At 42.4% G+C, this 27,043-nt stretch overlaps 1 protein-coding gene across 3 annotated transcripts in view; it reads left to right on the top strand.

The window, feature by feature from the left end:
- POLRMT (RNA polymerase mitochondrial) overlaps positions 1-27,043 on the top strand; it is a 287,623-nt gene that overhangs the window by 225,580 nt on the left and 35,000 nt on the right. For all 3 annotated transcript variants that reach the window (XM_073594039.1, XM_073594038.1, XM_073594037.1), the window contains 3 exons: positions 12,809-12,861; positions 14,564-14,662; positions 24,641-24,713. In XM_073594039.1, coding sequence (XP_073450140.1) covers positions 12,809-12,861; positions 14,564-14,662; positions 24,641-24,713 — 225 coding nt within the window. The remainder of the gene's footprint in view (positions 1-12,808; positions 12,862-14,563; positions 14,663-24,640; positions 24,714-27,043) is intronic.

The following is a 27,043-nucleotide window of genomic DNA, read 5'->3' as shown; positions in this document are numbered from 1 at the left end:
GCATGGCATCAGTGATCTGCTGATCTCTGGTGCAATGCTTTTTAGGCTCCTAAAAAAAAAAAAAAAAAAAAAACCCCATAAATGCACATTTTTTTTTTTTTACCTGTGCATTTATTATTTAGTTTAAAGTGAACTTATTCTTTAATATCGTAAGGTAAGTATACAGTGGTTGTAGTAGTTGTGGTGCATAGACCAGGGAGGGTTATAACAAGCTTATGGTAAGGGTAGGGTTCTACATTAGGTCCCAGTGTTTAAGGAATTTGAAATGGACCTTCACACATTAGCTGCATTAGGCATCATTGCACTTTTCCCCCCTCTATAATCTAAAACATAAAGAGAAAAAAAAAATTTACTTGCCTAGCCTCGGCAAGAGTGGAATAACCTGTACCTGCTTACATTTCCATACATGGGCAGCAATGGTTTGAGAATAATTCATACCAGGTCCAGTAGAGCAGCATTCCTAGTAGGTAATGGAACAAGGGAGGGAATACCACGCTCTAACCAAAAAAATGACGCTAGAATAAAGCAGCAACTAAAATTGTGAGATACACACAAATAACAAAAGAAAAGAAAAAAATAGCTGCGCTAACACTGAGAAAACCAGCGATGAACCAGTGTTAAATTACAATTAATGTGCGAACACAAATGTGACAAAAAACGTATATACTGAATAACAAAAGAATTAGTGAAAGTCCCAAAACATGAATAATAAAGTCCCAACAATAAAAAATATATGTGTCAAATAATGTCCATAATACACTTTATGGTCGAACAAACAACTTAGATGAGTTGATAGATAAGTGCAATCTTCCACCACCAATAAGTGCCAAACACCATATAAATTGCGCACTTACCGAAAAGGCAAGCAACAAGAGCTTGCGGCTATACACCCAGCCAGGGCCTCTGTCCAAGGAAGTTCAGGGCAAACAGCTCATAAGGCGTCAGACATAGGAGCAAACTGCAGCCACTAAACCGGTGATGTGGTTTAAAGGGGGCTCACAAATGGACATCAGGTATTACCCAGAAATAAAAGAGAGGGAGCTTCCCATAGTGTAATACTGGCATAAACGTTTAATAAAAGAAATAAAAACACACTTACAAAAAATTAAGTTAAAAACAGCATGGCTAGCCGGCCGGCTTGCGAATGCCTTTTCACTCAGAGGATCAAACGCGATGACATCAGCACGTCCTGTTCACCCGACGCGCGTTTTGTCATAAAATGACATTGTCCGTGGCCCAGACGACGTAATTTTATGACGTCATCACGTTTGATCCTCTGAGCGAATGGGCGTTCGCAAGCCGGCCGGCTATCCATGCTGTTTTTTTTTTTTTTTTTAAAGATTCTTTTTATTTATTTCAGAAAAAAGAGAAGTTACATAACAGAGCCTCTGGGCATTCCCCGGCTCAAGGTGCAAAAAAAAAAATTAGGCAAGGCATATTGTGCCTTAACTACTGGCCTAAGCTAGTTAAACAAGTTAACAACAACAAAACAACCCCATAGCTTGCTGCTAAAAATAACAGGATAAGTATAATGCTTAGCAATTTACATAGAAATGTGATATACGACAGGCATCACCCAAGAAAGGGTCTACAACAAGTGGGTGGCCATAGGCGTGTGGCCAGTCAGAATGCACCCCTGGGGGGAGCAATCAGAGGAACCATCATCTCATATGTGAAATTAAATCAGACCGATAGTCCTACAGGGTCTTCTTGTTCTACAGTTGTTGTTTCAGACTCTAGCCATATGTTCCAGACCTTTTGAAACTTTAGGGGACATCCTCTACTAGAGTATGTTTCTTTTATATAAGGGTACTGCAAGGTTGACTAATGATTTCCATGCATTTAGGGTAAGGGCAGACGTGGGAGCTCTCCACTTGAGTATGATGAGTTTCCTGGCATAGAAAAGAAGCAATCCTAATAGTATACGAACTGCCCTCAAAGGGGCAAGAGCATCCACCAAGCCAAGCAGGCAAATCTCTATCTTGTGGGTTATAGGAATTGTGATCAGTTCAGTGATGAAGGTTGTAATTAATGACCAGTAATGCTGTACAGCGAGGCATGACCATATCATGTGTAAAAAACCCACAGAGTCAGCGCCAACACTGTGACATGCAGTTCAGGTATATTTTGTGAAGCCTCTATGGAGTGTAATAAAACTTGTGTAATATTTTAAACTGGATCAACCGATCTCTAGAAGAGACCAGATGTATCCATGCTGTTTTTAACTTCATTTTTTGTAAGTGTGTTCTTATTTCTGTTATTAAATGTTTATTTCAGTTCTACATTATGGGAAGCTCCCTCTATTATTTCTGGGTAATACCTGATGCCCATTTGTGAGCCCCCTTTGAACCTCATCACCGGTTTAGTGGCTGCAGTTTGCTCCTGTGTCTGGCGCCTTATGAGCTGTTTGCCCCCGGACTTCCTTGGACAGAGGCCCTGGCTGGGTGTATAGCTCTTGTTGCTTGCCTTTCGGTAAGCGCGCAAGTTGTATGGTGTTTGGCACTTATTGGTGGTGGAAGGTTGCACTTATCTATCACCTCATCTAAGTTGTTTGTTCGACCATCAAGTGTATTATGGACATTATTTGACACATATATTCCTAGTAGGTGCCTCAATAAACTGGACCATAAAATTATCTTGTAATAGGTTTATACATTTTTGTCCTTTAACTGTTCCTGCAGTGCCATTACTCCAGTCAATTTCCGGATAGTTAAAATCCCCCATTATTATCACTGTGCCAACCCTTGCAGCCCTTTCTATCTGTGCAAGGAGCTGAGTCTCCACCTCCTCATTATTTTTGGGTGGCCTATAACAAACTCCCAATGATTACGTTTACCCATATGCAATTCCACTCATAATGCTTCAACCTCATCACACACTCCACCAACTAGGTCCTCATTCACACTTGTTTTGAGTTCACTTCTCACATAGAGACAGACACCATCACCTTTCCATTTTACCCTGTCTCCCAGAAAGAGAGCATAGCCAGAAATGCAGTTCTCCAAGCTCCCCCTGTCTTTACTGTGTTGGCAAGTGTAGCATGGTTAAGGTTCCTTGTAAGTTTGGGGCTGCATTTCTGCAAATGGAGTTGGAGATTTGGTCATGATCAGTGGTGTTCTCAATGCTGAGAAATACAGGCAAATACTTAACCATCTTGCCATACTATCAGGGAGGTGTGTGATTGGCCCTAAATCTATTCTGCAGCAAGACAAAGACTCCAAACAATACAGCCAGTGTCATTAAGAACTATCTTCAGCATAAAGAAGAACCAGGAGTTCTGGAAGTGATGGTTTAGCCTCCACAGAGCCCTGATCTCAACATCATCATGTTTGTCTGGAATTACCTTAAGAGGGACGGATCTGAGGCAGCCTACATCCACAGAAGATCTGTGGTTAGTTCTTCAATAAGTTTGTAACAACCTAAATGCCAAGTTCCTTAAAAAACTATGCCTAAGTGTACCCTGAAGAATTGATGCTGTTATTGAAGGCATAGCTGTAGCGACCGAGATTGTGTGTAAATCTGACAAGCAGACTACTGCCTATCAGGTGGAAGCATTCAGGCACTGCTGTCTGATTGCTTCCACTCTACCCTGGTAATGGGCGGGAAAGAATGTAATGCAATGCGAGCAGATCTCCTCCGTAATGCTAAACTGATGAGCTATAGGGGGCTTTTAGAGTGTCACCTATGGAAAATATAGGATACTGAAGTTTGTCATTTCACAGCGCACGCAGATTTAAGGTTTAACATGTTTAGTATCTGCTTACTAAGTGCAACCTTGTCTTTTATGTTTTACCAAAAAAGTGGGTAGTTTATTTATGTGTCCTAAAATTAACATGGAGGAGCTCAGCTATGAGGACAGATTAGAGGAACTAAATTTATTCTCCCTTGAGAAGAGGAGATTAGGGGGGATATGATCAACATGTATAAATACATAAGTGGTCCATATAGTGAACTTGGTGTTGAGTTATTCACTTTAAGGTGATCACAAAGGACAAGGGGGCACTTTTTACGTCTGGAGGAAAAGCGATTTATTCTCCAAATGCGGAAAGGTTTCTTCACAGTAAGAGCTGTGAATATGTGGAATAGGCTCCCTCAAGAGCTGGTTCTGGCCACCTCAGTAGATTGCTTTAAAAAAGGTCTGGATTCTTTCCTAAATATATATAATATAACTGGATACTAACATTTATAGGTAAAGTTGATCCAGGGAATATTTGATTGCCTCTCAGGGGATCAGGAAGGAATTATTTTCCCTGCTGGAGCAAATTGGATCATGCTTTCCTCCTTTTATGGGTTGGACTGGATAGACTTGTGTCTTTTTTTCAACCTGACTATGTAACTTTAGGGTATTTTTTTTCCTGAAATTTTGCTAGACATTTGCGGTAATATCGCATGATATAAAAAATGGGAACTACCACTATTTTATTCTCTAGGGTGTCTGCTTTCAGAAAATATATAATGTTTTGAGGTTTTATGTAATTTTTCAGGGCTGAATTTTTTTTTTTTCAAATAACGTTTTTTATTATTATTTCGCTTTTGCAGTACATAATGCATTAACAGATGGTAAATGTAACAGTGGTACAGAAATGCAGGTTTTTTGTATACAATGCTGGTATTAAATTGCTGTGTTCCAATATTAAAACTTTGCAAAATGCCAATTGAGTGTCATCGTCTGACATTTAGTATATCTATTGGCAAGTTTATAACTTTGTGAAAGTAAAATGTAGCGCGTAGATTGTGCAAAAAGTCTTCGATCAAGAAAACAACTAAAATAAACAAATGTCCACAAATGATAAACATAACAGTGGTAAAACTTATAAGTCTCTCAATATAAGTGAAAAAAGGTTCAGTAAGTGAATAGAAAACCAATGACATGGAATGTCCCACTGAAAATGGTACGTGGATGTAAGACGACAGATGTTATAACACGGCTTCATGAAGCATTTCACTACGTGCTCCTTGCAATATATCGTATACCTGATAACTTGTCCCTGCCACAAGCAATATGTGGGTCGCACGATCAGAACTTTCTCTGTTCGTGTCAACGAACACGTGGCTGCAATTAACAAAGGTAGAGACAAGCACACAGTGCCACGTCACTACCTGGAACACCATGATAGGGACCCCACAGGAACCCTGTTCCAGGTTATCGATAGGTTCACCCCGCACTGGAGGGGCGAGTCACGTCTGCGTGGGGTTTCACGCCTCGAGACGTACTGGATCTACGAGTTGAGGTCCTTCTTCCCGTTTGGGTTGAACGTGGAGTGGGACCTCAACTCGTTCATCAATTCATCTTAATATCAATTTTGCTGCACCCATTTGGTTCCTCAATCATTACAACTTATGCTTTTCGGGTGCCTTTTTCAACTTCATTACCCATGTATAAGTTTATTTTTTAGGGTTCATACATTTTTAGTCTCCCCCGTTTTGGCGCATTTCTGGGGGGTGCGCTCACATTAGGTTTAGGGGTGAGCTATATCTCTCTTAGGTTTGGTTTTTTACACCGGCATGGTCATGGTTAACATTTTGGGGATGGCCCATGCCTGTGTAGATGCAGTGTTTGCGAACTTACTTTATTGTACGTTTCTGAAAACATCGCATTTCTATCATCTATTTTGTCCATTGTTCCGACAAGAAGGGATTTTTAACACACTTCGGGGGCTCTCGCCATCATTGATTTATTCAATGGTGGCTTTCCGGTCCCTGGTCTTTTATGGTTAGGAGTGAGCAGAGTACCGTCCCTCTTTGAGGCGTGTCTCTCCGCTGCACGGCCCCCTCCTTTGTGCCCTGCTTTATGTGGGGTGGTATGTGTTATCCCCCACTTTGCAAGTGATTTCTGCCAGTTTCCCACCTTTTGGGTGGGTTTCCTGGTTGTCATCTGGGTTTAATGTTGTCTCTGGGGACACGAGGGAGGAGCGTGGGAACCGGCGTCTGGAACGTCCGGTCTGACGCTTGTCTCTCCTCCCTCCTTCTCTCTTTGACCTTCAGAGAGAGTTATCACATGACAGGGGACGGACGTCGAGCAAGCCCTGCGCTCTGACGTCACTTCCCTGTGTTCGTCTCGTGGAGGACGGGCGGCGCTGACGGTGACTTCCTGTCTCTGCCGCTATTGGCTGTTGGCTCCGCCCGCCCCCTGAGACGCAGTCCCTGATTGGCACTGACTCCTTTTTGGTTACAAGCTGACACAGAAGTGTCTGCAATGGGAGTATTGTGCCCGAAGGTGTAATTTCGTTTATTCCACTTCATTATTAAACGTTTAAACATTCCGGTGTTGTTTCCGGTACTGTTTAATGTGAGGTCTGTTTGGTGACATTCAACAGGTTAATCACATACCACGTATGTAAATGTATTATGTTTCACACCTGCCAGGTTCAGTCAGGTGCGATCATGTGACCCCACTCATCCAATGGGGAAGGCTGTTTGACAGCACATACAATTTGCTTTTTGGAATGTTTTTTATAAATATAAGGCAACTTGGAGGGGATGCTGTATGCCCCAGTAGACGATCTATTTGATCGAAACGCGTCGGTCGCTTCCAGCATCCTTCTTGTTGCGCATCTTTGTTTTTATACCCTGTGATCACATTTTATTGTTACCTGGCTTTTTTAGCAATAAAAATCCCACTTTGCTCATCTACACTATGTGGAGCCTGTTTATTTTTTCTCCACATATCCACTTAGAGATCCAACCAGCCTTCACTTCAGTTTTTTTACGTGACGCACTGTTCCCTCTAATTCGCACCTTGGCCATCCTTTGGGAGGACCCACCTGGCCGCCCCGGGAGATCCACGCAGAGTTTGACCCAGAAGGTTCGCAGAGCTGTGATGTCCGCTTACAGGCCCTGAGAGGCAACCCGCTCGAGTGACTCCCTGTCGCTGACAAGGGAGTCCAATGTATCTGGTAAGAGTTTCTTACACACCATCTTTACTAAGTCACATGCAGTTGTGAGATACAGCTTGGGGATGATCTGATTTACCCGTGTTATAACATCTGTCGTCTTACATCCACGTACCATTTTCAGTGGGACATTCCATGTCATTGGTTTTCTATTCACTTACTGGACCTTTTTTCACCTATATTGAGAGACTTATAAGTTTTACCACTGTTATGTTTATCATTTGTGGACATTTGTTTATTTTAGTTGTTTTCTTGATCGAAGACTTTTTGCACAATCTACGCGCTACATTTTACTTTCACATGATTCTTTGGTTGTTGTCACCCTGTATGTAGCCGCTCCGCACCATATACTTTTTTAATTTAGCGCAGTGTATACTTTTATTATCTTTGCACAGGTTTATAACTTTAATGTTTGTGGTTGCAGAACCATATCTTAGTTATCTGTAACTATAGAAGTCACAGGTTTACATAGTATAGGAGAGTAGAAGGGGGTAGCATAGATAAAGGAAAGTAGAGGGGGGTATAGTAGATATATCAACGGTGGTGTTACCTGGTCATGGTGGATCCTCCCGGAGGTGCCATAGCTCCCAGACCCTGTTATGTGCCTCCAGTCTATCTTGTATTCTGGCCGTCATCTTCTCCATCACCTCTATATATTTTATTCTAGCATATAGATCCTCAGCAGAAGGGGGGGAAGAACGTTTCCAGTGTAGTGCTATAAGGCATCTAGCTGCCGTTAGTATGTGGCGTATCAGCTTCTTATATGGAGTGGGAAGCTTAAGTGGCGATAGGCCTAATAGGAAAAATTTTGAGAACTCTTGGACCTGCGTGTCCAGGAGGCGAGCCAGTAATTGTTGGACTGTGGACCAGTAGGGAGTTAACAGTGGGCAGTTCCAGTATATATGTATGAAGGTGCCCCTTGCTCCCTGGCATCTCCAGCATCTATCGGAACTATTGGGGAAAATGGCGTGGAGAACATCTGGAGTCATGTACCACAGCAAGAGGATTTTATAAGAGTTTTCTTTGTATAGAGAACATAGTGAGCTCTTTGCTGTCTGATTCCATATGATCTGCCATTGTGAGATAGGAAGTTTCTCACCGAGGATCCCTTCCCATTTAGTCATATATAAGTGTTTACCCTGACCATCCCCAGAAAAGACGTGTAGGATCTTGTATATGCTCGATATGAGCCCCTTCTGGCTGTTACCTGCCAGGATTGTGGTTTCAAACGGGGATGGTGGTGAAAATTGCAGGGTGGGTGCTATAGTAAGTGCATAGTGCCGAATTTGTAAATACCCATAAAATGCTTGTCCGGGGAGGTCATGTTTGTTTTGTAATTCGGCGAATGGCAATAGTTTCCTAGTCCTAGGGTCCACCAGGTTCCCTAAGTGGAAAAAATTCCGGGACGTCCAGGGATGGGACATTTGGTAAGTTAGACTATCTGGCACCTTGGGGTTACAGATGAAAGAGGTCAGAAGGGATTTATCTGATGAGAGTTCATGTTTAGGAGCCAGAGTACGCCACGTCCGTCTCAAATGGGACATGGGACCCAGCATACGTTCAGGGGCTACGTCCGCATTTGCGCTCCACAGCAAATTGTTTGGATGTATGGGGGCAAGCCATAATTTTTCAATTTCTGTCCATTTATTGTAAGATTTGTAGGTATACCATGAGGCTATTGCTCGCAATTGAGCTGCGTAATAATATTTAATAATATTAGGGAATGCTAATCCCCCCTCATTGCGGGACGCCATCAGCACCGATCTCGGAACCCTGTGTCTTTTGTAAATCCATGTATAATAAAGTAGGTCGGATTGGAGTTTTTTCAGTTTGGCAGTCGGGATTGGTATGGGGAGTGTTTGAAAGAGGTATAGAAGCCTCGGGAGGATAGTCATTTTGATCAAGGCTATTCGACCTAGTAGGGAGATGTGGTGTTTTTTCCATTGAAGCAGTGAGGATTGTATAGATCAGAATAGTGGTGGAAAGTTTTCTTGGTATAGAGTATTGAATTTAGATGTGATAAATGTACCTACATACTTCAGGGAAGTCGTTTTCCATGTGAATGGAAAATTGGATTTTAATAGCGAGACCTCTGTGGAGGAATATTGATTGGAAGAACCTCCGACTTTGATGCGTTTATTTTATACCCTGAGAGAGCACGAAAACTATCTAGTTCTGCTTGCAGAATCGGGAGAGTAATGTGGGGTTGAGTTAATGTGAGTATGATATCGTCTGCGAAGAGGGAAATTTTAAATTCCCTTCCTCTAACCGATATTCCCCGTATATCCGGATTGCTCCTGATGGATGCAGCAAGGGGTTCAACGCAAAATGCAAATAGCAGGGGCGAAAGTGGGCACCCTTGTCTGGTCCTATTCGTCACTGAAAATACCTGGGATAGTGCAAAGGGGGTCCTGACTTGGGATGATGGGCAGGTGTATAAGTGTCTGATAGCTTTTAAGAAGGGGCCCCGAAATCCCATGAATTGTAAAGTGGCAAAGAGAAAAGGCCATCCCAAGCGATCAAACACTTTTTCTGCATCTAAACTTAGTAGCAGGGCCGCCTGGTGTTCTCTATTCGCTACCTCCACTAGATCTATAACCTTTCTGGTATTATCGCCGGCCTGTCGCAGCGGGACAAACCCCACCTGGTCTTTATGGACCAGGGAGGGAAGGATCTGATTTAGGCAGTTGGAGAGTAATTTGGTGAAGATTTTAAGGTCAGAATTCAGTAATTCGATGGGTCTATAACTTGCACAGAGGGAAGGATCTTTGTCCGGTTTAGGAATTAAAGTGATAAAAGAACGCTGCATGTCTGAAGGTATGGAGGCGTCATGAAGAAAGGCATGAAAGACCTTGCGCATATGTGGAAGCAATGTGGGGAGAAACCTCTTGTAGTATTCATATGGGAATCCGTCCGGTCCTGGGGCTTTATGAGATGGAAGGGACTTAATGGTCATTTCTATTTGCTCATCTGTAATCTGTGTGTTCAATGTCAACAGGTCAGAGGGTGTTATGTGGGGGATTCCACTGCATTCCAAGTATTCTCACATTTTGTGAGATAAGTCTGGCGAAGGGGGGTTGCTAGGTATATCTGGGTTATTATATACGTTTTTGTAGAAGTCTGCAAAGACATGAACAATCTCTGTAGGGTGGGAGACTATATGGCCCGACGTATTTTTGATCTGATGCGGTGACTGCGTGTGGAATTTGTCACGTAGCTTGTTAGCTAAGAGGGAGTGCGCTTTGTTTCCCTTATCATAGAACAATTGCTTCAGTCTTGTCAGTGCTTTTTCTACCTGGCCTAGGGCGAATTCCTTTAAAATTGAGCGAAGGCTAATGACCTTCCGTAGGATGGGTATTGAGGGGGTATTTTGGAGTTTACGTTCAAACAATTTAAGATCCTGGTCAGTTTTTGTCTTTGCAGCTAGGGAATCTTTCTTTATTGCGGAGGATAAGGCTATACATTTACCACGCAGGACCGCCTTATGGGCTTCCCAGAGGGTGGTTGGTGATGTATCCAAGGTGGTATTTTCTATAAAGTAGTGTTTTAGGGTGGTATGTAGTTCAACTTGGGAGGGGAGATGTTGAAGAAGAAATGTGTTAAGCCTCCAGTTATAGGTTTTACGGTTGGGGTTATCTAGTTCCAGCTCTAATAGAATAGGGGCGTGATCCGACCAAGAGATAGGGAGTATTTGGGCTGTTCGTGTGAGTTTGAGTGTATGATTGTTGACAAAAAAAGTAGTCTATTCGGGAGTGTGTGCGGTGGGGGGGTGGAATAAAATGTGTACTGCCGATCACCTGGGTGAAGGACCCTCCAGGCATGAAAGAGCGCATATCGTCTGGAGATTTGTCGAAACAATCTAGAGTCCCGAAGGACACCTGGTGGAGATACCCGGGGGGCCCACCACCTGACGATCCGCAGTTGCTGATTGAACAAGATTAAAATCTCCCCCCACCGCCAGAATCCCGGGGTCTGACTTAAAGATGCGTGTGTATACTTTAGAGAGAAAATTATATTGTTTAGTGTTCGGTGCGTATATAGCACATAACGTAATAGGTTGTGTATGCCATTCTCCTTGCAAAATAACAAAGTGGCCCCTGGGATCAGAGTAATGGTCCACGCAGATGAAGGGGGTTCCCTTTTTGATTAGTATGGCTACTCCCGCTTTTTTTTGAGTACTAGATGAAAGATATGCCTGTGGAAAATATCTGGAGGCGAATGCGAACGAGCCCTCTTTATTGAAATGTGTCTCTTGTACTAATATAATATCAACTCCTGATTGTCTGAACTCCCGCAGTGCCAGATGCCGTTTTCTGTTAGAGTTCAGGCCATGGATATTTAAGGATAGTAACTTTGCCATCTATATATGTGTGGATGGGTGTGTGTATGCTTACCTAGTGATAGTGCACCAGGGCCTGAGGTCAAGAACCGGGAGCCGACACTCCCCGGGAGGGGACCAGGACCTTTCACCCGCACCGCTGCGTGAACTTGACTCCTAAGAAGAGGGAAAAAGGAGGAAAAGAGTTGGGGAAGAAAAAGATGAATAAGTGAAAACAAGTGGTGATAGAACGCATACATTATCAAACCATAAATGGCCAATAGGCCCAGGTGTACACGGAATCCCAAGCGCCCGTCCTCCGCCAGTCCGAGTGGAGTGTCCGGGAGGGGTCACCAGGGGGTCCGCAACCTATGAGGCAATATAAAACAACTATACAAATCCCTGAACTGAAAATCAGGAGAGGGGGGTAGGAAGTGAACGGTTGAGCGTCTACTCTCTCGGAGCCTGATCATAGCAAGCCCTTAGTAGCAGTGTAAACTGTGGCGTGAGGGCAATTTGGGGGGTATTGAACTAGTATTTTTGTCAAGTTTTTAAGTCCCGGGCAGAAGAAGTCATTATGTTGAAGTAGTCGCGTCCTGTAAAAAGGTGCGGACTAAAGTAGAACAATGATATTGATCAGTTCCTGTGCTTGGCAGGCTTGCGGGGTGCTTCTGGGTTTCGGGGCCGGTTGGAGGAGGGTACTTTATGCCAGACTGTAGGCGGTGTCAGAGGAATGGCTACTAAGTCCCAATCTGGTAGCTGTGGGGGTTGAATTTCCAGGGTGTTGCAAAATATGAATTTTTTTTTAAGCATGTGTGCAAACAATGCAAAATAGGCTCTGGTAGCGACAGGGTTAAGCTTTCAGCTGGTGACGTGCTTGGGGAACACCCCTCCTCACAGAACCCTGTTTCAGTAAAAGGCTTCATGTACACTGATTTATTGTAAATGCTGTTTCTCCTGAAAGGAGAAAATCAGCGTTAAAAACTCACTTAAGCTGTATTTTTTTTAAAACTAGTTTAGATGAGTTTAGCAGTGTTTGGGAGTTTATTTCATTGGCCAGAATTTTTATTCATTACGGCCATTTAGATGAATAAATGCTGAAGTGTTAAATTTGCCTAGCGTTTAGGTGCTTATAGACGCATTTAGCGTTTTAAATACCGGTAAACCCTTGTCCTGAACGCGGCTTTTGTGCTTTCAGAGGAATGCTGGTAAACTCCTCTGTCTGTAAGCTCCTCTAAATGACTATGTGTACATGGACACATAGAATAACAGAGGAGAGTTCAGGGGCTTCAGCAAAAAAACACCCAACTGCTGCTAAACATTCATTTAGCATCTGCAGTGTACATGAGGCCTTAGGGGTCAGAACTCCGTGGAGTTTGTAAGTCATTCCTGAATCCCAAAGTCTTTTTTTCTTTTTCTGGTTTGCAGAATTTTACTGAATTGCCTTGCTGGCATATATCCAGTTTATAAAAGTCCTGAATTACTAATTAATAGCATTGCTGGCAACAAATGTCAAATATTCTAAACCTGATAGCAGTGTTGTGCAATGCTGTTTGTCAAGCTGTTCATGGAATTTTGGTTCTTATTTCTTTTGCAGTTCCAAAGTAATTTGCAGAAGCTACATGTGACAAACAGAAGCGATGTTGATGAGTAAGTGACATTTTACTGTCATTTTTTTTCCATCCAGTAGAATTTTCACATTGGTAATGAACTAAGCAGAAAAGCCAGTGCAGGGAAGAGCATAAAATTCTCTTTATAGCCAACCACCACAGTTGTTTATACTCCCTTTAAATTTTCTCTCCTGCCATTCTGTTAGCTTCCAGAAATGAAAAGAAATACCCGATATTTCCAGGTACAAGGGAGCATGTGATTCTGTCCCCTCTAATCCATGTGAGAGTGAGGGTGCTTGGCAATTGGCCACTCATGCATTAGGGGCAAGGCATAGAAGAAAGGAGCTTACAAAGGGCAGCTTCTCCTGGCAGAAAACAAAGCAGTGAAGAAGTGAAGGTTAATGAAATAAAGGTTGTTGCAGGGGCCAGATTTAAAATTAACCTGTTCCTTTGCTGTGCAAAGAACTAGTTACCAGCATTGCCTGTGTTCTCCTTGCAGTAGATCTTTCCACTGTACTGACTTACTATGCATTATTCTGTACTGTCTCTGTGTGGGCAGGGTTTTTCTTCCTCATGTCACAGCCCCTATAGCAAGGAGAACACTGGATTTTAGTTAGGTACATCACTAATTTTCACTCCAAATCAACTAAGACTAGTGGTTAGAAGCAGCAGGGTCTTAGATCTCACATTGCAGCCTTAAAACTGTATATCTGCAGACACAAGAGTGCCTAGGCATCCTCACATACCATAAAGTGCACTACTATAGGTAAGCTGAAGGTACAAACCTAGAACCCTGGTCTATAAATACTTAGCCCGTGTCTTGTACTGTACGATTAGGATAGATATATTTTTCAGATTACAGCTCAAGCACGATTTAGCATTTCTAAATGTTTGAGTATGTTTTTTAGGCTCAGTTGCACTTTAGACATTCGTAATTTTTTAATTGTAATTTCCATACTAGAATAATATACACATATGCCTAGTATTCTGCTTCATCCTTTACATTTTAACTGTTGATACCAGCATTTTCCTTAGTTTTCCATCCCCCTAGGACATGCTATGCTGTGCTGCAATGTTTCTCAACTCCAGTCCTCAAGTACCCTCAACAGGTCATGTTTTCAGGGTTTCCCTCAGATGAAACAACTGTGGTAAATACTAATGCCGGCCATACACGGTTCAAATTTCGTAAGAATTTTCTTTCGAAAATCGCATGAAAGAATTTTCGTATGAATTTCGCACCATTAGTGGGCTGCACCAATGGCCGATTTTCGTGCGGCAATCAAATTTGAGGAATCGGACATGTTGGAAATTTTTAGAAAAACAAACGATTTTCTAATCAATGATGGGAGAATCGTGCGAGAAATGTAATAAGAAAAGAAAATTTACAGAGAGAAAAGAAGATTCCCGGCCAAGAAAATTCTTTTCTGTAGCAACATGCGGTGAAATTGAAGGCTTGGTCGGCCGAATTTCGAAAATCAATGGTGGCATCATCGGATCACAAAAAAAACAAACTTTCTGATTTTGAAAAGAAAATTCGTTTGAAATTCGACCATATATGGCCTGCTTAAGGCAGTGAAACTGATCAAATCACCTGTGCAAAATGATGAAGAGCCTGAAAACGTGACCTGTTGGGGGTACTTGAGGACTGGAATTGAGAAATAGTGCTGTGCTGTGCTGTGCTTGGGGGCATTCCCTTGATTATAATTGTGGTCATTAAGTGCTAATGTCTCTTCTCATTTTAGGAAGCCCGATACAATGAAGCAGAAGAATGCTTTCCCCCCAAACTTTATTCATTCTTTGGATTCTGCACACATGATGCTCACTGCTTTGCATTGCTATGCGTAAGTTGTGCTAATGAGATGTCCCTATGTCATTTAGGCATTTGATAGCAAACAAATTCTCCTGTATGTATTTATGAGTTGCTGGAACCAAATCACTTTCATCTGCACTTATGTAAGGTCCTACCACAGAATTGTCCAATCCATTTCTGTATAATACTGTTAATTGCAGATAGTACTTAAAGAGGAATTAAACCCCGATGGGTTTTACTTCCTATTTTCCCATATATTCCCATATACATCTCTACTTTGGGGGCGGATATCGTTGTTATGGCAGCAGCTAACTTTTTTTCAATGTCATTTTTTTTCAAATTATTTATTTTTTTTTTTTTATTGCATTTAAGTCCAAATATGAGATCTGAGGACTTTTTGACCCCAGATCTCATATTTAAGAGGACCTGTCATGCATTTTTCTATTACAAGGGATGTTTACATTCCTTGTAATAGGAATAAAAGTGACACATTTTTTTTTTTTAAACAGTGTAAAAATTAATAAAATCAAGTAAAATAAATAAGAAGAATAAAAAAAAAAAAATTTTAAAACCCCCCTTCCCGATGAGCTCGCGCGCAGAAGCGAACGCATACGTGAGTAGCGCCCGCATATGAAACCGGTGGTCAAACCACACATGTGAGGTATCGGCGCGATCGTTAGAGCGAGAGCAATAATGCTAGCCCTAGACCTCCGCAAAACATGCAACCTGTAGAATTTTTTAAACGTCGCCTATGGAGATTTTTGAGGGTAAATATTTGACGCCATTCCACAAGCGGACGCAATTTTGAAGCGTGACATGTTGGGTATCAATTTACTCGGCGTAACATTATCTTTCACAATATAAAAAAAGTGGGCTAACTTTACTGTTGTCTTATTTTTTTTCTTTCAAAAAAGTGAATTTTTTGCCAAAAAAGCGCGCTTGTAAGGCCGCTGCGCAAATACGGTGTGAAAAAAAGTATTGCAATGACCTCCATTTTATTATCTAGGGTGTTAGAAAAAAAAAATATAATGTTTGGGGGTTCTAAGTAATTTTCTAGCAAAAAAACCTGTTTTAACCCCTTCCCGCCGAGCGTACGCAGATGTGCTTACTCGGCTTTCGGGGGTTATACCAGGATGATGCCCGCAGCTGCTGACAGTCTGGAACAAAGCCGTGAACGGCTTCGTTCCAGCCTTCTAATTGTAAACGCAGAAGTGACGTCATGACGTCACTTCCCGTTTACGCGGCTGCCAATGGCGCCGGTTTTAAAAAAATACACAGTATTCAGAATCGCCGTTTTCGGCGATCTGAATACTGTGAAGTGCAAAGGTGGGATCAGGGGTCTTTTAGACCCCGATCCCTCCATAAAGAGTACCTGTCACCACCTATTACTGTCACAAGGGATGTTTACATTCCTTGTGACAGCAATAAAAGTGATTAAAATTTTTTTTTTTAAAAACACAATTTCTAAATATAAAAATAAATAAGAAAAAAAAAATTTTTAAAGCGCCCCCGTCCCCGCGAGCTCGCTCAGCAAAGAAAACGCATACGGAAGTCACACCCGCATATGTAAACGGTGTTCAAATTACACATGTGAGGTATCGCCGTGATCATCAGAGCGAGAGCAATAATTCTAACACTAGACTTCCTTTGTAACTCTAACCTGGTAACCGTAAAAAAAATTTAAAGCGTCGCCTATGGAGATTTTTAGGTACCGTAGTTTGTTGCCATTCCACGAGTACGTGCAATTATAAAGTGTGAAATGTTTGGTATCTATTTACTCGGCGTAACATCATCTTTTACTATACAAAAAAATTGGGCTAACTTTGCTGTTTGATTTTTTTAAAATTCATGAAAGTGTCCCTTTTCCCAAAAAGTTGCGTTTAAAACACCGCTGCACAATACTGTGTGATAAAAAATATTGCAACAATCACCATTTTATTCTCTAGATTCTCTGCTAAAAAATATATATAATGTTTGGGGGCTCTAAGTAATTTTCTAGCAAAAAATACGGATTTTAACTTGTAAACACCCAATGTCAAAAATAGGCTTAGTCATGAAAGGGTTAAACATGTAAACACCTAAATTCCAAAACGAGGCTGGTCTTTAAGTGGTTAAGCTTCTACACCAGAGTGTACAGACATGATCTGTGAGTACTTACTGTGGATGACAGTTTGGGAAACGCTGTGCTAAACACATCTGCATCATAGGTACGTAGTTAGTCTGGCCTTAAAAAAACACAAATCCAACTAGTTCAACCAATAGAAGGAAATAATAATACACACACACACACACACACACATAAATCTCTCTCTCTCTCTCTCTCTCTCTCTCTCTCTCTCTCTCTCTCTCTCTCTCTCTCTCTCTCTCTCTCTCTCTCTATATATATATATATATATATATATATATATATATATATATATATATATATTATATATATATATATATATATTATATATATTTATTTATATATACATACATACAGTTAGGGAAAAAGTATTTTATCCCCTGCTGATTTTATACATTTGCCCACTGACAAATCAATGATCAGTCAATAATTTGAATGGGAGGTTAATTTTAACTGTGAGAGACAGAATAGCAACAATAAAATCCAGAAAAACGCATTTCAAAAAAGTTATAAATTAATTTGCATTTTTTAATGAGTGAAATAAGTATTTGACCCCTTTGCAAAACATGACTTGGTACTTGGTGGCAAAACCCTTGTTGGCAATCACAGAGGTCAGACGTTTCTTGTAGTTGGCCACCAGGTTTACACACATCTCAGAAGGGATTTTGTCCCACTCCTCTTTGCAGATCCTTTCCAAGTCATTAAGGTTTCGAGGCTGATGTTTGGTAACTCAAATCTTCAGCTCCCTTCACATATTTTCTATGGGATTAAGGTCTGGAGACTGGCTAGGCCACTCCATGACCTTAATGTGCTTCTTCTTGGGCCACTCCTTTGTTGCCTTGGCCATGTGTTTTTGGTCATTGTCATGCTGGAATACCCATCCATGACCCATTTTCAATGCCCTGGCTGAGGGAAGGAGGTTCTCACACAAGATTTGACGGTACATGGCCCCACCCATCGTCCCTTTGATGCAGTAAAGTTTTCCTGTCCCCTTAGCAGAAAAATACCCCCAAAGCATAATGTTTCCATCTCCATGCTTGACAGTGTGGATGGTGTTCTTGGGGTCATAGGCAGCATTCCTCCTCCAAACATGGTGAGTTGAGTTAATGCCAAAGAGCTTGATTTTGGTCTCATCTGACCACAAACACTTTCACCCAGTTCCCTCTGAATCATTTAGATGGGCCTGTACATGTGCTTTCTTGAGCAGGGGAACCTGGCAGGCGCTGCAGGATTTCAGTCCTTCATGGCGTTAGTGTGTTACCAATTGTTTTCTTGGTGACTATGGTCCCAGCTGCAAGATTCTCCTGTGTATTTTTGGGCTGATTCCTCACTGTTCTCATGATCACTGAAACTCCACAAGGTGAGATCTTGCATGGAGCCCCAGATCGAGAGAGATTGACAGTTATTTTGTGTTTCTTCCATTTGCGAATAATCGCACCAACTGTTGTCGCACTCTAAACAAGCTGCTTGGCGCTGGTCTTGTAGCCTATTCCAGCCTTGTGTAGGTCTACAATCTTGTCCCTGACATCCTTGGACAGCTCTTTGGTCTTGGCCATAGTGGAGAGATTAGAATCTGATTGCTTCTGTGGACAGGTGTCTTTTATAAAGGTAACAAGCTGAGATTAGGAGCACTCCCTTTAATGGTGTGCTCCTAATCTCAGCTAGTTACATGTATGGAAGACACCTCAGAGCTAGAAATCTTGCTGATTGATAAGGGATCAAATACTTATTTCACTCATTAAAATGCAAATCAATTTATATCTTTTTTGAATTGCGTTTTTTCTGGATTTTTGTTGTTAATCTGTCTCTCATTGTTAAAATAAACCTACCATTCAAATTATAGACTGATCATTTCTTTGTCAGTGGGCAAACGACAAAATCAGCAGGGGATCAAATACTTTTTTCCCTCACTGTACATACATACACACATATATATCTGTATGTATGTTAGGGGTGCTGAAATTAATCGTTGCATCGATGCATCGCGATTCAGGTGTCCCCGATGCGGCATCGATGCGTAAGGACCGGAAAATCGATGTTCGGTGACGTCATTACTAGCCCCGCCCCTCCCGGGAAAGCGCTCCGAGCGGATTTTTAAAAAGACTTTATTTTAATTAATGTTATATTACAATAGATGCTGTGCCCCCGCTGTATGTGTTTTTTTTTTAAAAATGTTGCTTTATACCGAATTTCGCCGTAGTATTACGATCATGTGACTCCCGTCCCGTCCCGCCCCTCTCCACTCTGCTCTTCCCTCTCCGCTCTCCTCTTCCGTCTCCTGAGTCCTGACGTCAGCGGGGATTTCTCAGTCCCGCCCGCATCTCTTCTGATACGATAACTATAGTCAGCGGGCGGGACTGAGAATTCCCCGCTGACGTCAGGACTCAGGAGACACGTGAGAGGAGAGGAGAGCGGAGAGGGGCGGGACGGGACGAGCCGGGAGTCACATGATCGTACTACTATGGAGAAATTCAGTATGAGGTGACATTGGTTTTTTAAAAGCACATACAGCGGGGGCACAGCATCTATTGTAATATAACATTAATTAAAATAAAGTAATTGTGGGGGGTTAGTGATGGCTGCATTGTTTGGGCATAGATGGCTGAGTTTGACAGGCACAAGTGGCTGCGTTTGGGCACAGGTGGCTGCGTTTGATGGGCACAAGTGACTGCGTTTGACGGGCACAGGTGGCTGCGTTTGATGAGCACAGGTGGCTGCGTTTGACGGGCACAGGTGGCTGCGTTTGACGGGCACAGGTGGCTGTGTTTGACGGGCACAGGTGGCTGCGTTTGACGGGCACAGGTGGCTGCGTTTGACGGGCACAGGTGGCTGCGTTTGATGGGCACAAGTGACTGCGTTTGATGGGCACAAGCGACTGCATTTGATGGGCACAAGTGACTGCGTTTGACGGGCACAGGTGGCTGCGTTTGATGAGCACAGGTGGCTGCGTTTGATGGGCACAAGTGACTGCGTTTGATGGGCACAAGTGGCTGCGTTTGATGGCCACAAGTGGCTGCGTTTGGGCACAGGTGGCTGCGTTTGGGCACAAGTGACTGCGTTTGATGGGCACAAGTGACTGCGTTTGATGGGCACAAGTGACTGCGTTTGACGGGCACAGATGGCTGCGTTTGACGGGCACAAGTGACTGCGTTTGATGGGCACAAGTGGCTGCGTTTGGGCACAGGTGGCTGCGTTTGATGGGCACAGGTGGCTGCGTTTGATGGGCACAAGTGACTGTGTTTGATGGGCACAAGTGACTGCGTTTGGGCACAAGTGGCTGCGTTTGACGGGCACAGATGGCTGCGTTTGACGGGCACAGGTGGCTGCGTTTGGGCTGCACAAGTGGCTGCCTTTGGGCACAAGTGGCTGCGTTTGACGGGCACAGATGGCTGCATTTGACCGGACAAGTGGCTGTGTTTGGTCACAGGTGGCTGTGTTTGGGCACAGGTGGCTGCGTTTGACGGGCACAAGTGGCTGCGTTTGACGGGCACAAGTGGCTGCGTTTGACGGGCACAAGTGGCTGCGTTTGACGGGCACAAGTGGCTGCATTTGATGGGGGAGGTTCAGTATTTTTCAGTTTGTTTTCGCTCGTCGGTAATCGTGATGCATCGTGATGCATCGCGGAATCGAATCGTATCGTTGAACAGATAATCGTAATCGAATCGAATCGTGAGACCAGTGAAGATGCGCACCTCTAATGTATGTGTGTGTGTGTGTGTGTGTGTGTGTTTATTTATATATATATATATATATATATATATATATATATATATAATTATATAATCTCCAATCCTATACCCACGGTTGATCCAGAGGAAGGCAAAAAAAAAAAGATAAAGCATGATCCAATTTGCTCCAGCAGGGGAAAAAAATCCTTTCTGATCCCTCAAAGGCAATCGGATATTCCCTAGATCAACTTTACCTATAAATGTTAGTGCCCAGTTATATTATGTGTATCCAGGAAAGTATCCAGGCCTTTCTTAAAATAATCTACTGAGCTGGCCAGAACCAGCTCTTGAGGAAGTCTATTCCACATTTTCACAGCTCTTACTGTGAAGAAGCTTTTCCGTATTTGGAGAGGAAATCTCTTTTTCTCTAGAGTCTAGACATAGAGTGTCCCCTTGTCCTCTGTGATGACCTTAAAGTGAATAACTCAACACCAAGTTCACTATATAGACCACTTATGTATTTATACATGTTGAGCATATCCTCTTCTCAAGAGAGAATAAATTCAGTTCCTCTAATCTTTCCTCATAGCTGAGCTATTACATGTCTCTTATCAGTTTGGTTGCCCTGCTCTGCACTTTCTCCAGTTCCCCAATATAATTTTTATGAGCTGGTGCCCAAAACTGAACTGCATATTCCTACTAATGATTTGTACAGGGGCAAAATGATATCTCTCTCTCTGGAGTCCATACCTCTCTTAAAGCGGAGTTTCACCAAAAAGTGAAACTTCCGCTTATCTGATCCCCCCCCCTTTCCGGTGCCACGTTTGGGACCTTTCGGGGGGGTGACGACTACCCTGTCCCCACTTCTGTGGGACCTCGCCGCGGCAAGGTCCGTCACAATTCCAGCCCCGTTCCCGCCCCCCCGCTGCTGGGCCAGTAACAGAGTGTAGTGCACTATGCGCAGTAGGGACCCTTACCGGCAATGGTGGCGGCAACACCCGACAGCTGGGCTGCATCATCAGCTGGTGTGCCGACATCACTGGATTCCAGAACAGGTAAGTGTCCTAATATTAAAAGTCCGCAGCTACAGTTTGTGTAGCTGCTGACCTTTAATTTTTGGAGGGGGGAGACCAGACCACCACTTTAGTACAAGAAAGGATTTTGCTCGCTTTGGAAACCGCAGCTTGGTATTGCATGCCATTATTAAGCTTATTATCAATCAGAACACCCAGATCCTTCTCCACCATTGACTCCCCCTAATATATATGATGCATGCATATTCTTAGCCCCCAAGTGCATAACTTTACATTTACCAACATTAAACCTCATTTACCACATGGTCGCCCAATTAAACAGTGCATTGAGGTTCGGCTTGTAAGTTGGAGACATCCTAAGGACGTTATTCCACTGCATAGCTTGGTGTCATCTGCAAACACTGAAATGGTACTTTTAATCCCAGACCCTATATCATTTATAAATATATTAAAATGTAATGGTCCCAACACTGAACCATGGGGTACACTACTGATAACCTTGGACCATTCAGAGTAAGAATCATTAACCACCACTCTCTGAATGTGGCCCTTTAGCCAGTTTTCTATCCATTTTCAAACTGATCTTTCCAAGCCTGTAGACTTTACCTTACACATTAGCCGTGTGTGGAGAACGTTGTTAAAAGCTTTTGCAAAATCCAAGTATACCACGGTCCACCCTTCTTTCCAAGGTTTTACTTGTCTGACAACTTCTGTCTTTCATGTATTCATGCTGTCTGTTACTTAGAATATTTTCTTCCAGCAAGAACTCATCTATGTGTTCTTTTATTGAACTCTCCAGTATCTTCCCAGCTATAGAAGTTAAACTAATATGTCTATAGTTACTTGGTAAAGACTTTGATCCCTTTTTAAATATAGGCACAGCATTGGCCCTACACCAATCCAGTGGTACTAGTGTAGTCATTAAATAGTCGCTAAAAATAAGAAACAATGGCTTTGAAATGACAGAGCTCAATTCTTTTAGGATCCATGGGTGGATGCCGTCTGGTCCAGGTGCTCTATCCACATTTATTCTGCCCAAATATTTCTGGACCATATCAATTTTGAGCCATAGTGGATCAGTTGGGGCTCTGCCAATACCACCCCCATTATGGACATGAGCTCCCCCATGCCTCTTTGTATACACAGAGCTGAAGCAAGTATTTATTACACTTGCCTTCTCTTTGTCCCCAGTCACCCACTCCAGATTATTTTCTAAAGGGCCTACATGCTCAGACCTGACCTTTTTACTATTAATATATTTAAATCATTTTTGGGGATTTGTCCTACAATCTGTCGTTCGTTTTGAATTTTTTGCGTTATTTATTTCCTTTTTATATATTCTGTTATATTCTTTGTAACATTTAAACAGTGATACTGTTCCTTCATTTTTATATTTTTTAAATGCTCTTTTCTTACTATTTATAGCTTTTTATAACTTTGGCTGTGAGCCACATAGGTTTTATTTTTAGCCTTTTAATCGTATTGCCCATGGCAATATACTTTGCGGTGAGTTTACATACAGTCTCTTTGAGGAATTTCCATTCCTGTTCTGTGTTCATCTATGCCAATATTCCCTCTCAGTCTAAGTCTTGGAGAGCAGCTCTCATCCTTGGAAAATTACTTGGAACCCCCAAACATATATTTTTTTTCAGACACCCTAGAGAATAAAATGGCGGTCGTTGCAATACTTTGTCACACCGTATTTGCACAATGGTCTTACAATCACAATTTTTTTGGAAAGTTAGCCCAATATTTTTTTTATATTGTGAAAGATAATGTTACGCCAAGTTAATTGATACCCAACATGTCATGCTTCAAAATTGCGCCCGCTCATGGAATGGTTGACAAACTTTTACCCTTACATGTTTAGAGTTACAGAAGAGGTCTAGAATTATTGCTCTTGTTTGAACGATCGCGGCAATACCTCACATGTGTGGTTTGAACACCGTTTTCCTATGCGGGCACGACTTACGTATGCGTTCACTTCTGCGCGCGAGATTGGCGGGACGGGGTGCTTTAAATGTAAACATCCCTTGTAATAGAAAAAAGGATGACAGGACCTCCTTAAATGTGCGATCTGGGATCAAAAAGACCTTAGATCTAACATTTACACTAAAAGGCAAAATAAAAAAATTTCCTCTTTAAGACCATTGGGCGGAGCCGAGCGGGGGCCATCTTTCCCTCACTCGGCTCCATGCGTATCAGGGGGAAGGAAGCGTTTGTCTCCACCGCTACCGACGGCTCTGGTAAGCAGCGGAGATGACCGGAACACGACGGGAGGGGTCCTCTCCTGCCTCCGATAAGTGATCTTGCGGCAAATCCGCCACTGAGACCACTTTTATCTGAAAGAGCGCCGCTCACAGTTTTTGAAAATACCGGGGTTATGGCAGCTATCTGCTGCCATATCAATATTTAGCATCAAAGTACCGATGTACAATGACAACGATTTGGGTTAAGTGGTTAAAAAAAGTATATTTCCCATATGTGTTTTTGCTTACAACTAACATTAAATAAAACCATGTTACGGTCACTGCTACCCAGATGTTCCTTTTATATGAACATTAGTAATAACTTTGCATGGTTTGAGATTACAGGTCAAACAGATCATTCCTAGTTGGTTAGTTCCTAGTTTTTGCCCTTTATTTGTTCCAGTAGTGCCATTACTCCAGTCAATTTCCGGGTAGTTAAAATCCCTCATTATTATCACTGTCCCAGCCCTTCCAGCTCTTTCCATCTGTGCAAGGAGCTGAATCTCCACCTCCTCAATAACACTCGGGGGGCCTATAACAAATTCCAATGATTAACTTTGAATTAGGCACATCTATATGCAGTTCCACCTATAATGCCAGATCACACTCTCCATCAACTAGGTCCTCTTTCACACTCGCTTTGAGATCACTTTTTACATAGAGACAGACACTGCCACCTTTCCTTTGTACTCTGTCTCTCCGAAAGAGTGCATAGCCAGGAATATTAATAGCCCAGTTATGTGAAGAATGAAGCCAAGATTCAGCAACACCGATGAAGTCATAGTTCTTGTGCACCAGAGCTTCCAACTCACCTATATCATGTACTTTCTTTTTTAGTAATTTATATAGAACATACAATGCTAGCATTATTGAAGAAATAACGTTTAGTCTGACCATACTGACCACTTTTCCTACTACCATTTTTTTCGGCAGACGTGGACTTACCTTTGTGTCTGTTCATGACTGTTTCTGGACCCATGCGGATACTGTGGACATAATGAACAAGGTGAGAAGAAGTTGTTTAATCACCATGATGTTGAAAACCTACTATACTGCTGTGCAACTCGTACACTCATACATGTGCATGACAAATTATGAAATATTTTTATATACATACACATTGGTTTTTAACCATAAAGGCAAATTGTGGAAGAGTAGTAACATTATCAGAAAATTCTTTCATGTAGTAGTTACAACTTGTGTTTAATCAGACTGAAAACAAAATATTTTGTGTCACTGTCCTACCACAGACATGTCAATAAGGACTTTGTATGGGAGCAAAAGGATCCGCCAGGAAAATTAGCATTTATTTATCCTTTAGATTGTAACCTCCATGCGCAGGGCCCTCCTATTCCCTCTGTATTGAACTTTATTGTAATTGTACTGTCCCCCCTCTACACTGTAAAGAGCTGCTTAAACCAGTGCTTCTCAACTCCAGTCTTCAAGGCGTGGTCATATGTTCAGGATTTCCCTCAGATGAAACGGCTGTGGTCATTTCTATGGCAGTGAAACTGATCAAATCATCTGTGCAAAATAACGGAAAGCCTGAAAACACGACCTGTTGGGGCGCCTTGAGGACGAGAGTTGAAAAACACTGGCGTAAACTGTTGGTGCTATATAAATCCTGTATGATGATAATAATCAACCCTAGAGGGACACAGCTCTAAATTCTATATGTGGGTTATACTGCCACCTACAGGAGAATTAGGACACTAAACAATTGTTCATTGAGTCTGCAATAGGCTAAAACCCCCAGCCTTACCAGGCATGCCTATTGTAGTTTGGTGTCCTCAGAAAGAAGAATGTGTTTCTTCAGCTTTTTGGATTGAAGACTTTTTCTTCTAAATTTTGTTTTTAGTCAGGTAGCTGCTGGTTGATTCATGCTGGATGAATCAAATCTTGATGTCTTTTTAGTCACCTAATGAGCACAGGTCTTCCCAATTCACGAAAATATTGGGCATTTCTGTGACAGCCCTGCACAACCCAGTAGAAGCAAACCTGCTACGAGTGTTACGGCAGATATCAAAATCTGTGTATTCACAGCACTGGTCTTTTCCAGGGCTCCTAAAAGCCAAAAACATTTAGGTGTTCCCTGATCTTCTATTTAATAACTTATGAGGACTAAAAATATCCTTAACAGACATTAACATATCGGAAGCATCTCTCTGTCCTTTGCTCATTTGTGGAGGGCTTTAAAAAAAAAATGGGCTTAATCCGCTGTGGTGGATTCCCCGTTCTCATGCTTTAACCACTTGCTTACTGGGCACTTAAACCCCCCTCCTGTCCGGAACCAATTTTCAGCTTTCAGCGCTGATACACTTTGAATGACAATTGCACGGTCATACAACACTGTACCCAAATGAAATATTTATCATTTTTTTCCCACAAATAGAGCTTTCTTTTGGTGGTATTTGATCACCTCGGCGGTTTTTATTTTTTGTTAAGAAAATGTAAAAAGACCGAATTTAAAAAAAAAAATTTTTTTTTTTATATTTTGTTATAAAAATTTTAAAACAGGTAATTTTTCTCCTTCATTGATGTACGCTGATGAGGTGGCAGTGATGGGCACTGATGGGTGGCAGTGATAGGCACTGATCGTTTACACTGATAGGCAGCACTGGTGGGCATTGATAGGTGGCATTTGTGGGCTTTGATAGGTGGCACTGGTGAGCACTGTCAGGTGGAAATGGCAGGTGGCACAGATGAGGCATAATTGCCTCTTCCTTTTCGGGACCGATGTCCCTTGCAAATGAGCCGGTGATCGGCTTTTTTTTGGCTGTCAGCGTGAGGAGAAAAAAAAAAAAAAAACGATTACTGAGCTTTTGTTTACATCATGTGATCAGCTGTCATCGGCTGACAGCTGATCACATGGTAAGGGGCCGGGACCGGCCCCTTACTCGGATCGGTCATCACCCGAGTCTCAGTGACTCGGTGATCACAGCGCACTCTGCGCGCGTGCACAGGGGAGGCCGTCATATGACGGCCTGCCAGAAATTCAGGTCCGCGCTGTGGCCGTCATTCGGCTATAGCGCGGACGTCAAGTGGTTAACAAGCCGAGGAACATTCCAGTGTCTCAGATTTGTCGCAGTCTCCACACCAGGAGTTGATCTCAGAGAATGCCCTTGCACACCTGCCTAATATAGAAAATGCTACTGTCTTGTCATCCCAGATGACCTAGTTTGGTCTGAACTACAGTGAGTCGTATCCCTAAACCTTCAGAGGAGTTGGTACTTCTGAACTGGAAGGGGCTTTATATGATACAAAGCTTTAGGCTCAATTGATCTTGGGGGTGAGGTGGGCTGGGACCTAAATAGGCCTGAGGTACATCAGAGTGAA

The sequence above is a fragment of the Aquarana catesbeiana genome, linkage group LG01, assembly GCF_042186555.1.
Source record: "Aquarana catesbeiana isolate 2022-GZ linkage group LG01, ASM4218655v1, whole genome shotgun sequence".
Classification (NCBI taxonomy): domain Eukaryota; kingdom Metazoa; phylum Chordata; class Amphibia; order Anura; family Ranidae; genus Aquarana; species Aquarana catesbeiana.
The sequence above is the reverse complement of the archived record's forward strand: the minus strand, read 5'-3'. Positions and strand labels throughout refer to the sequence as shown.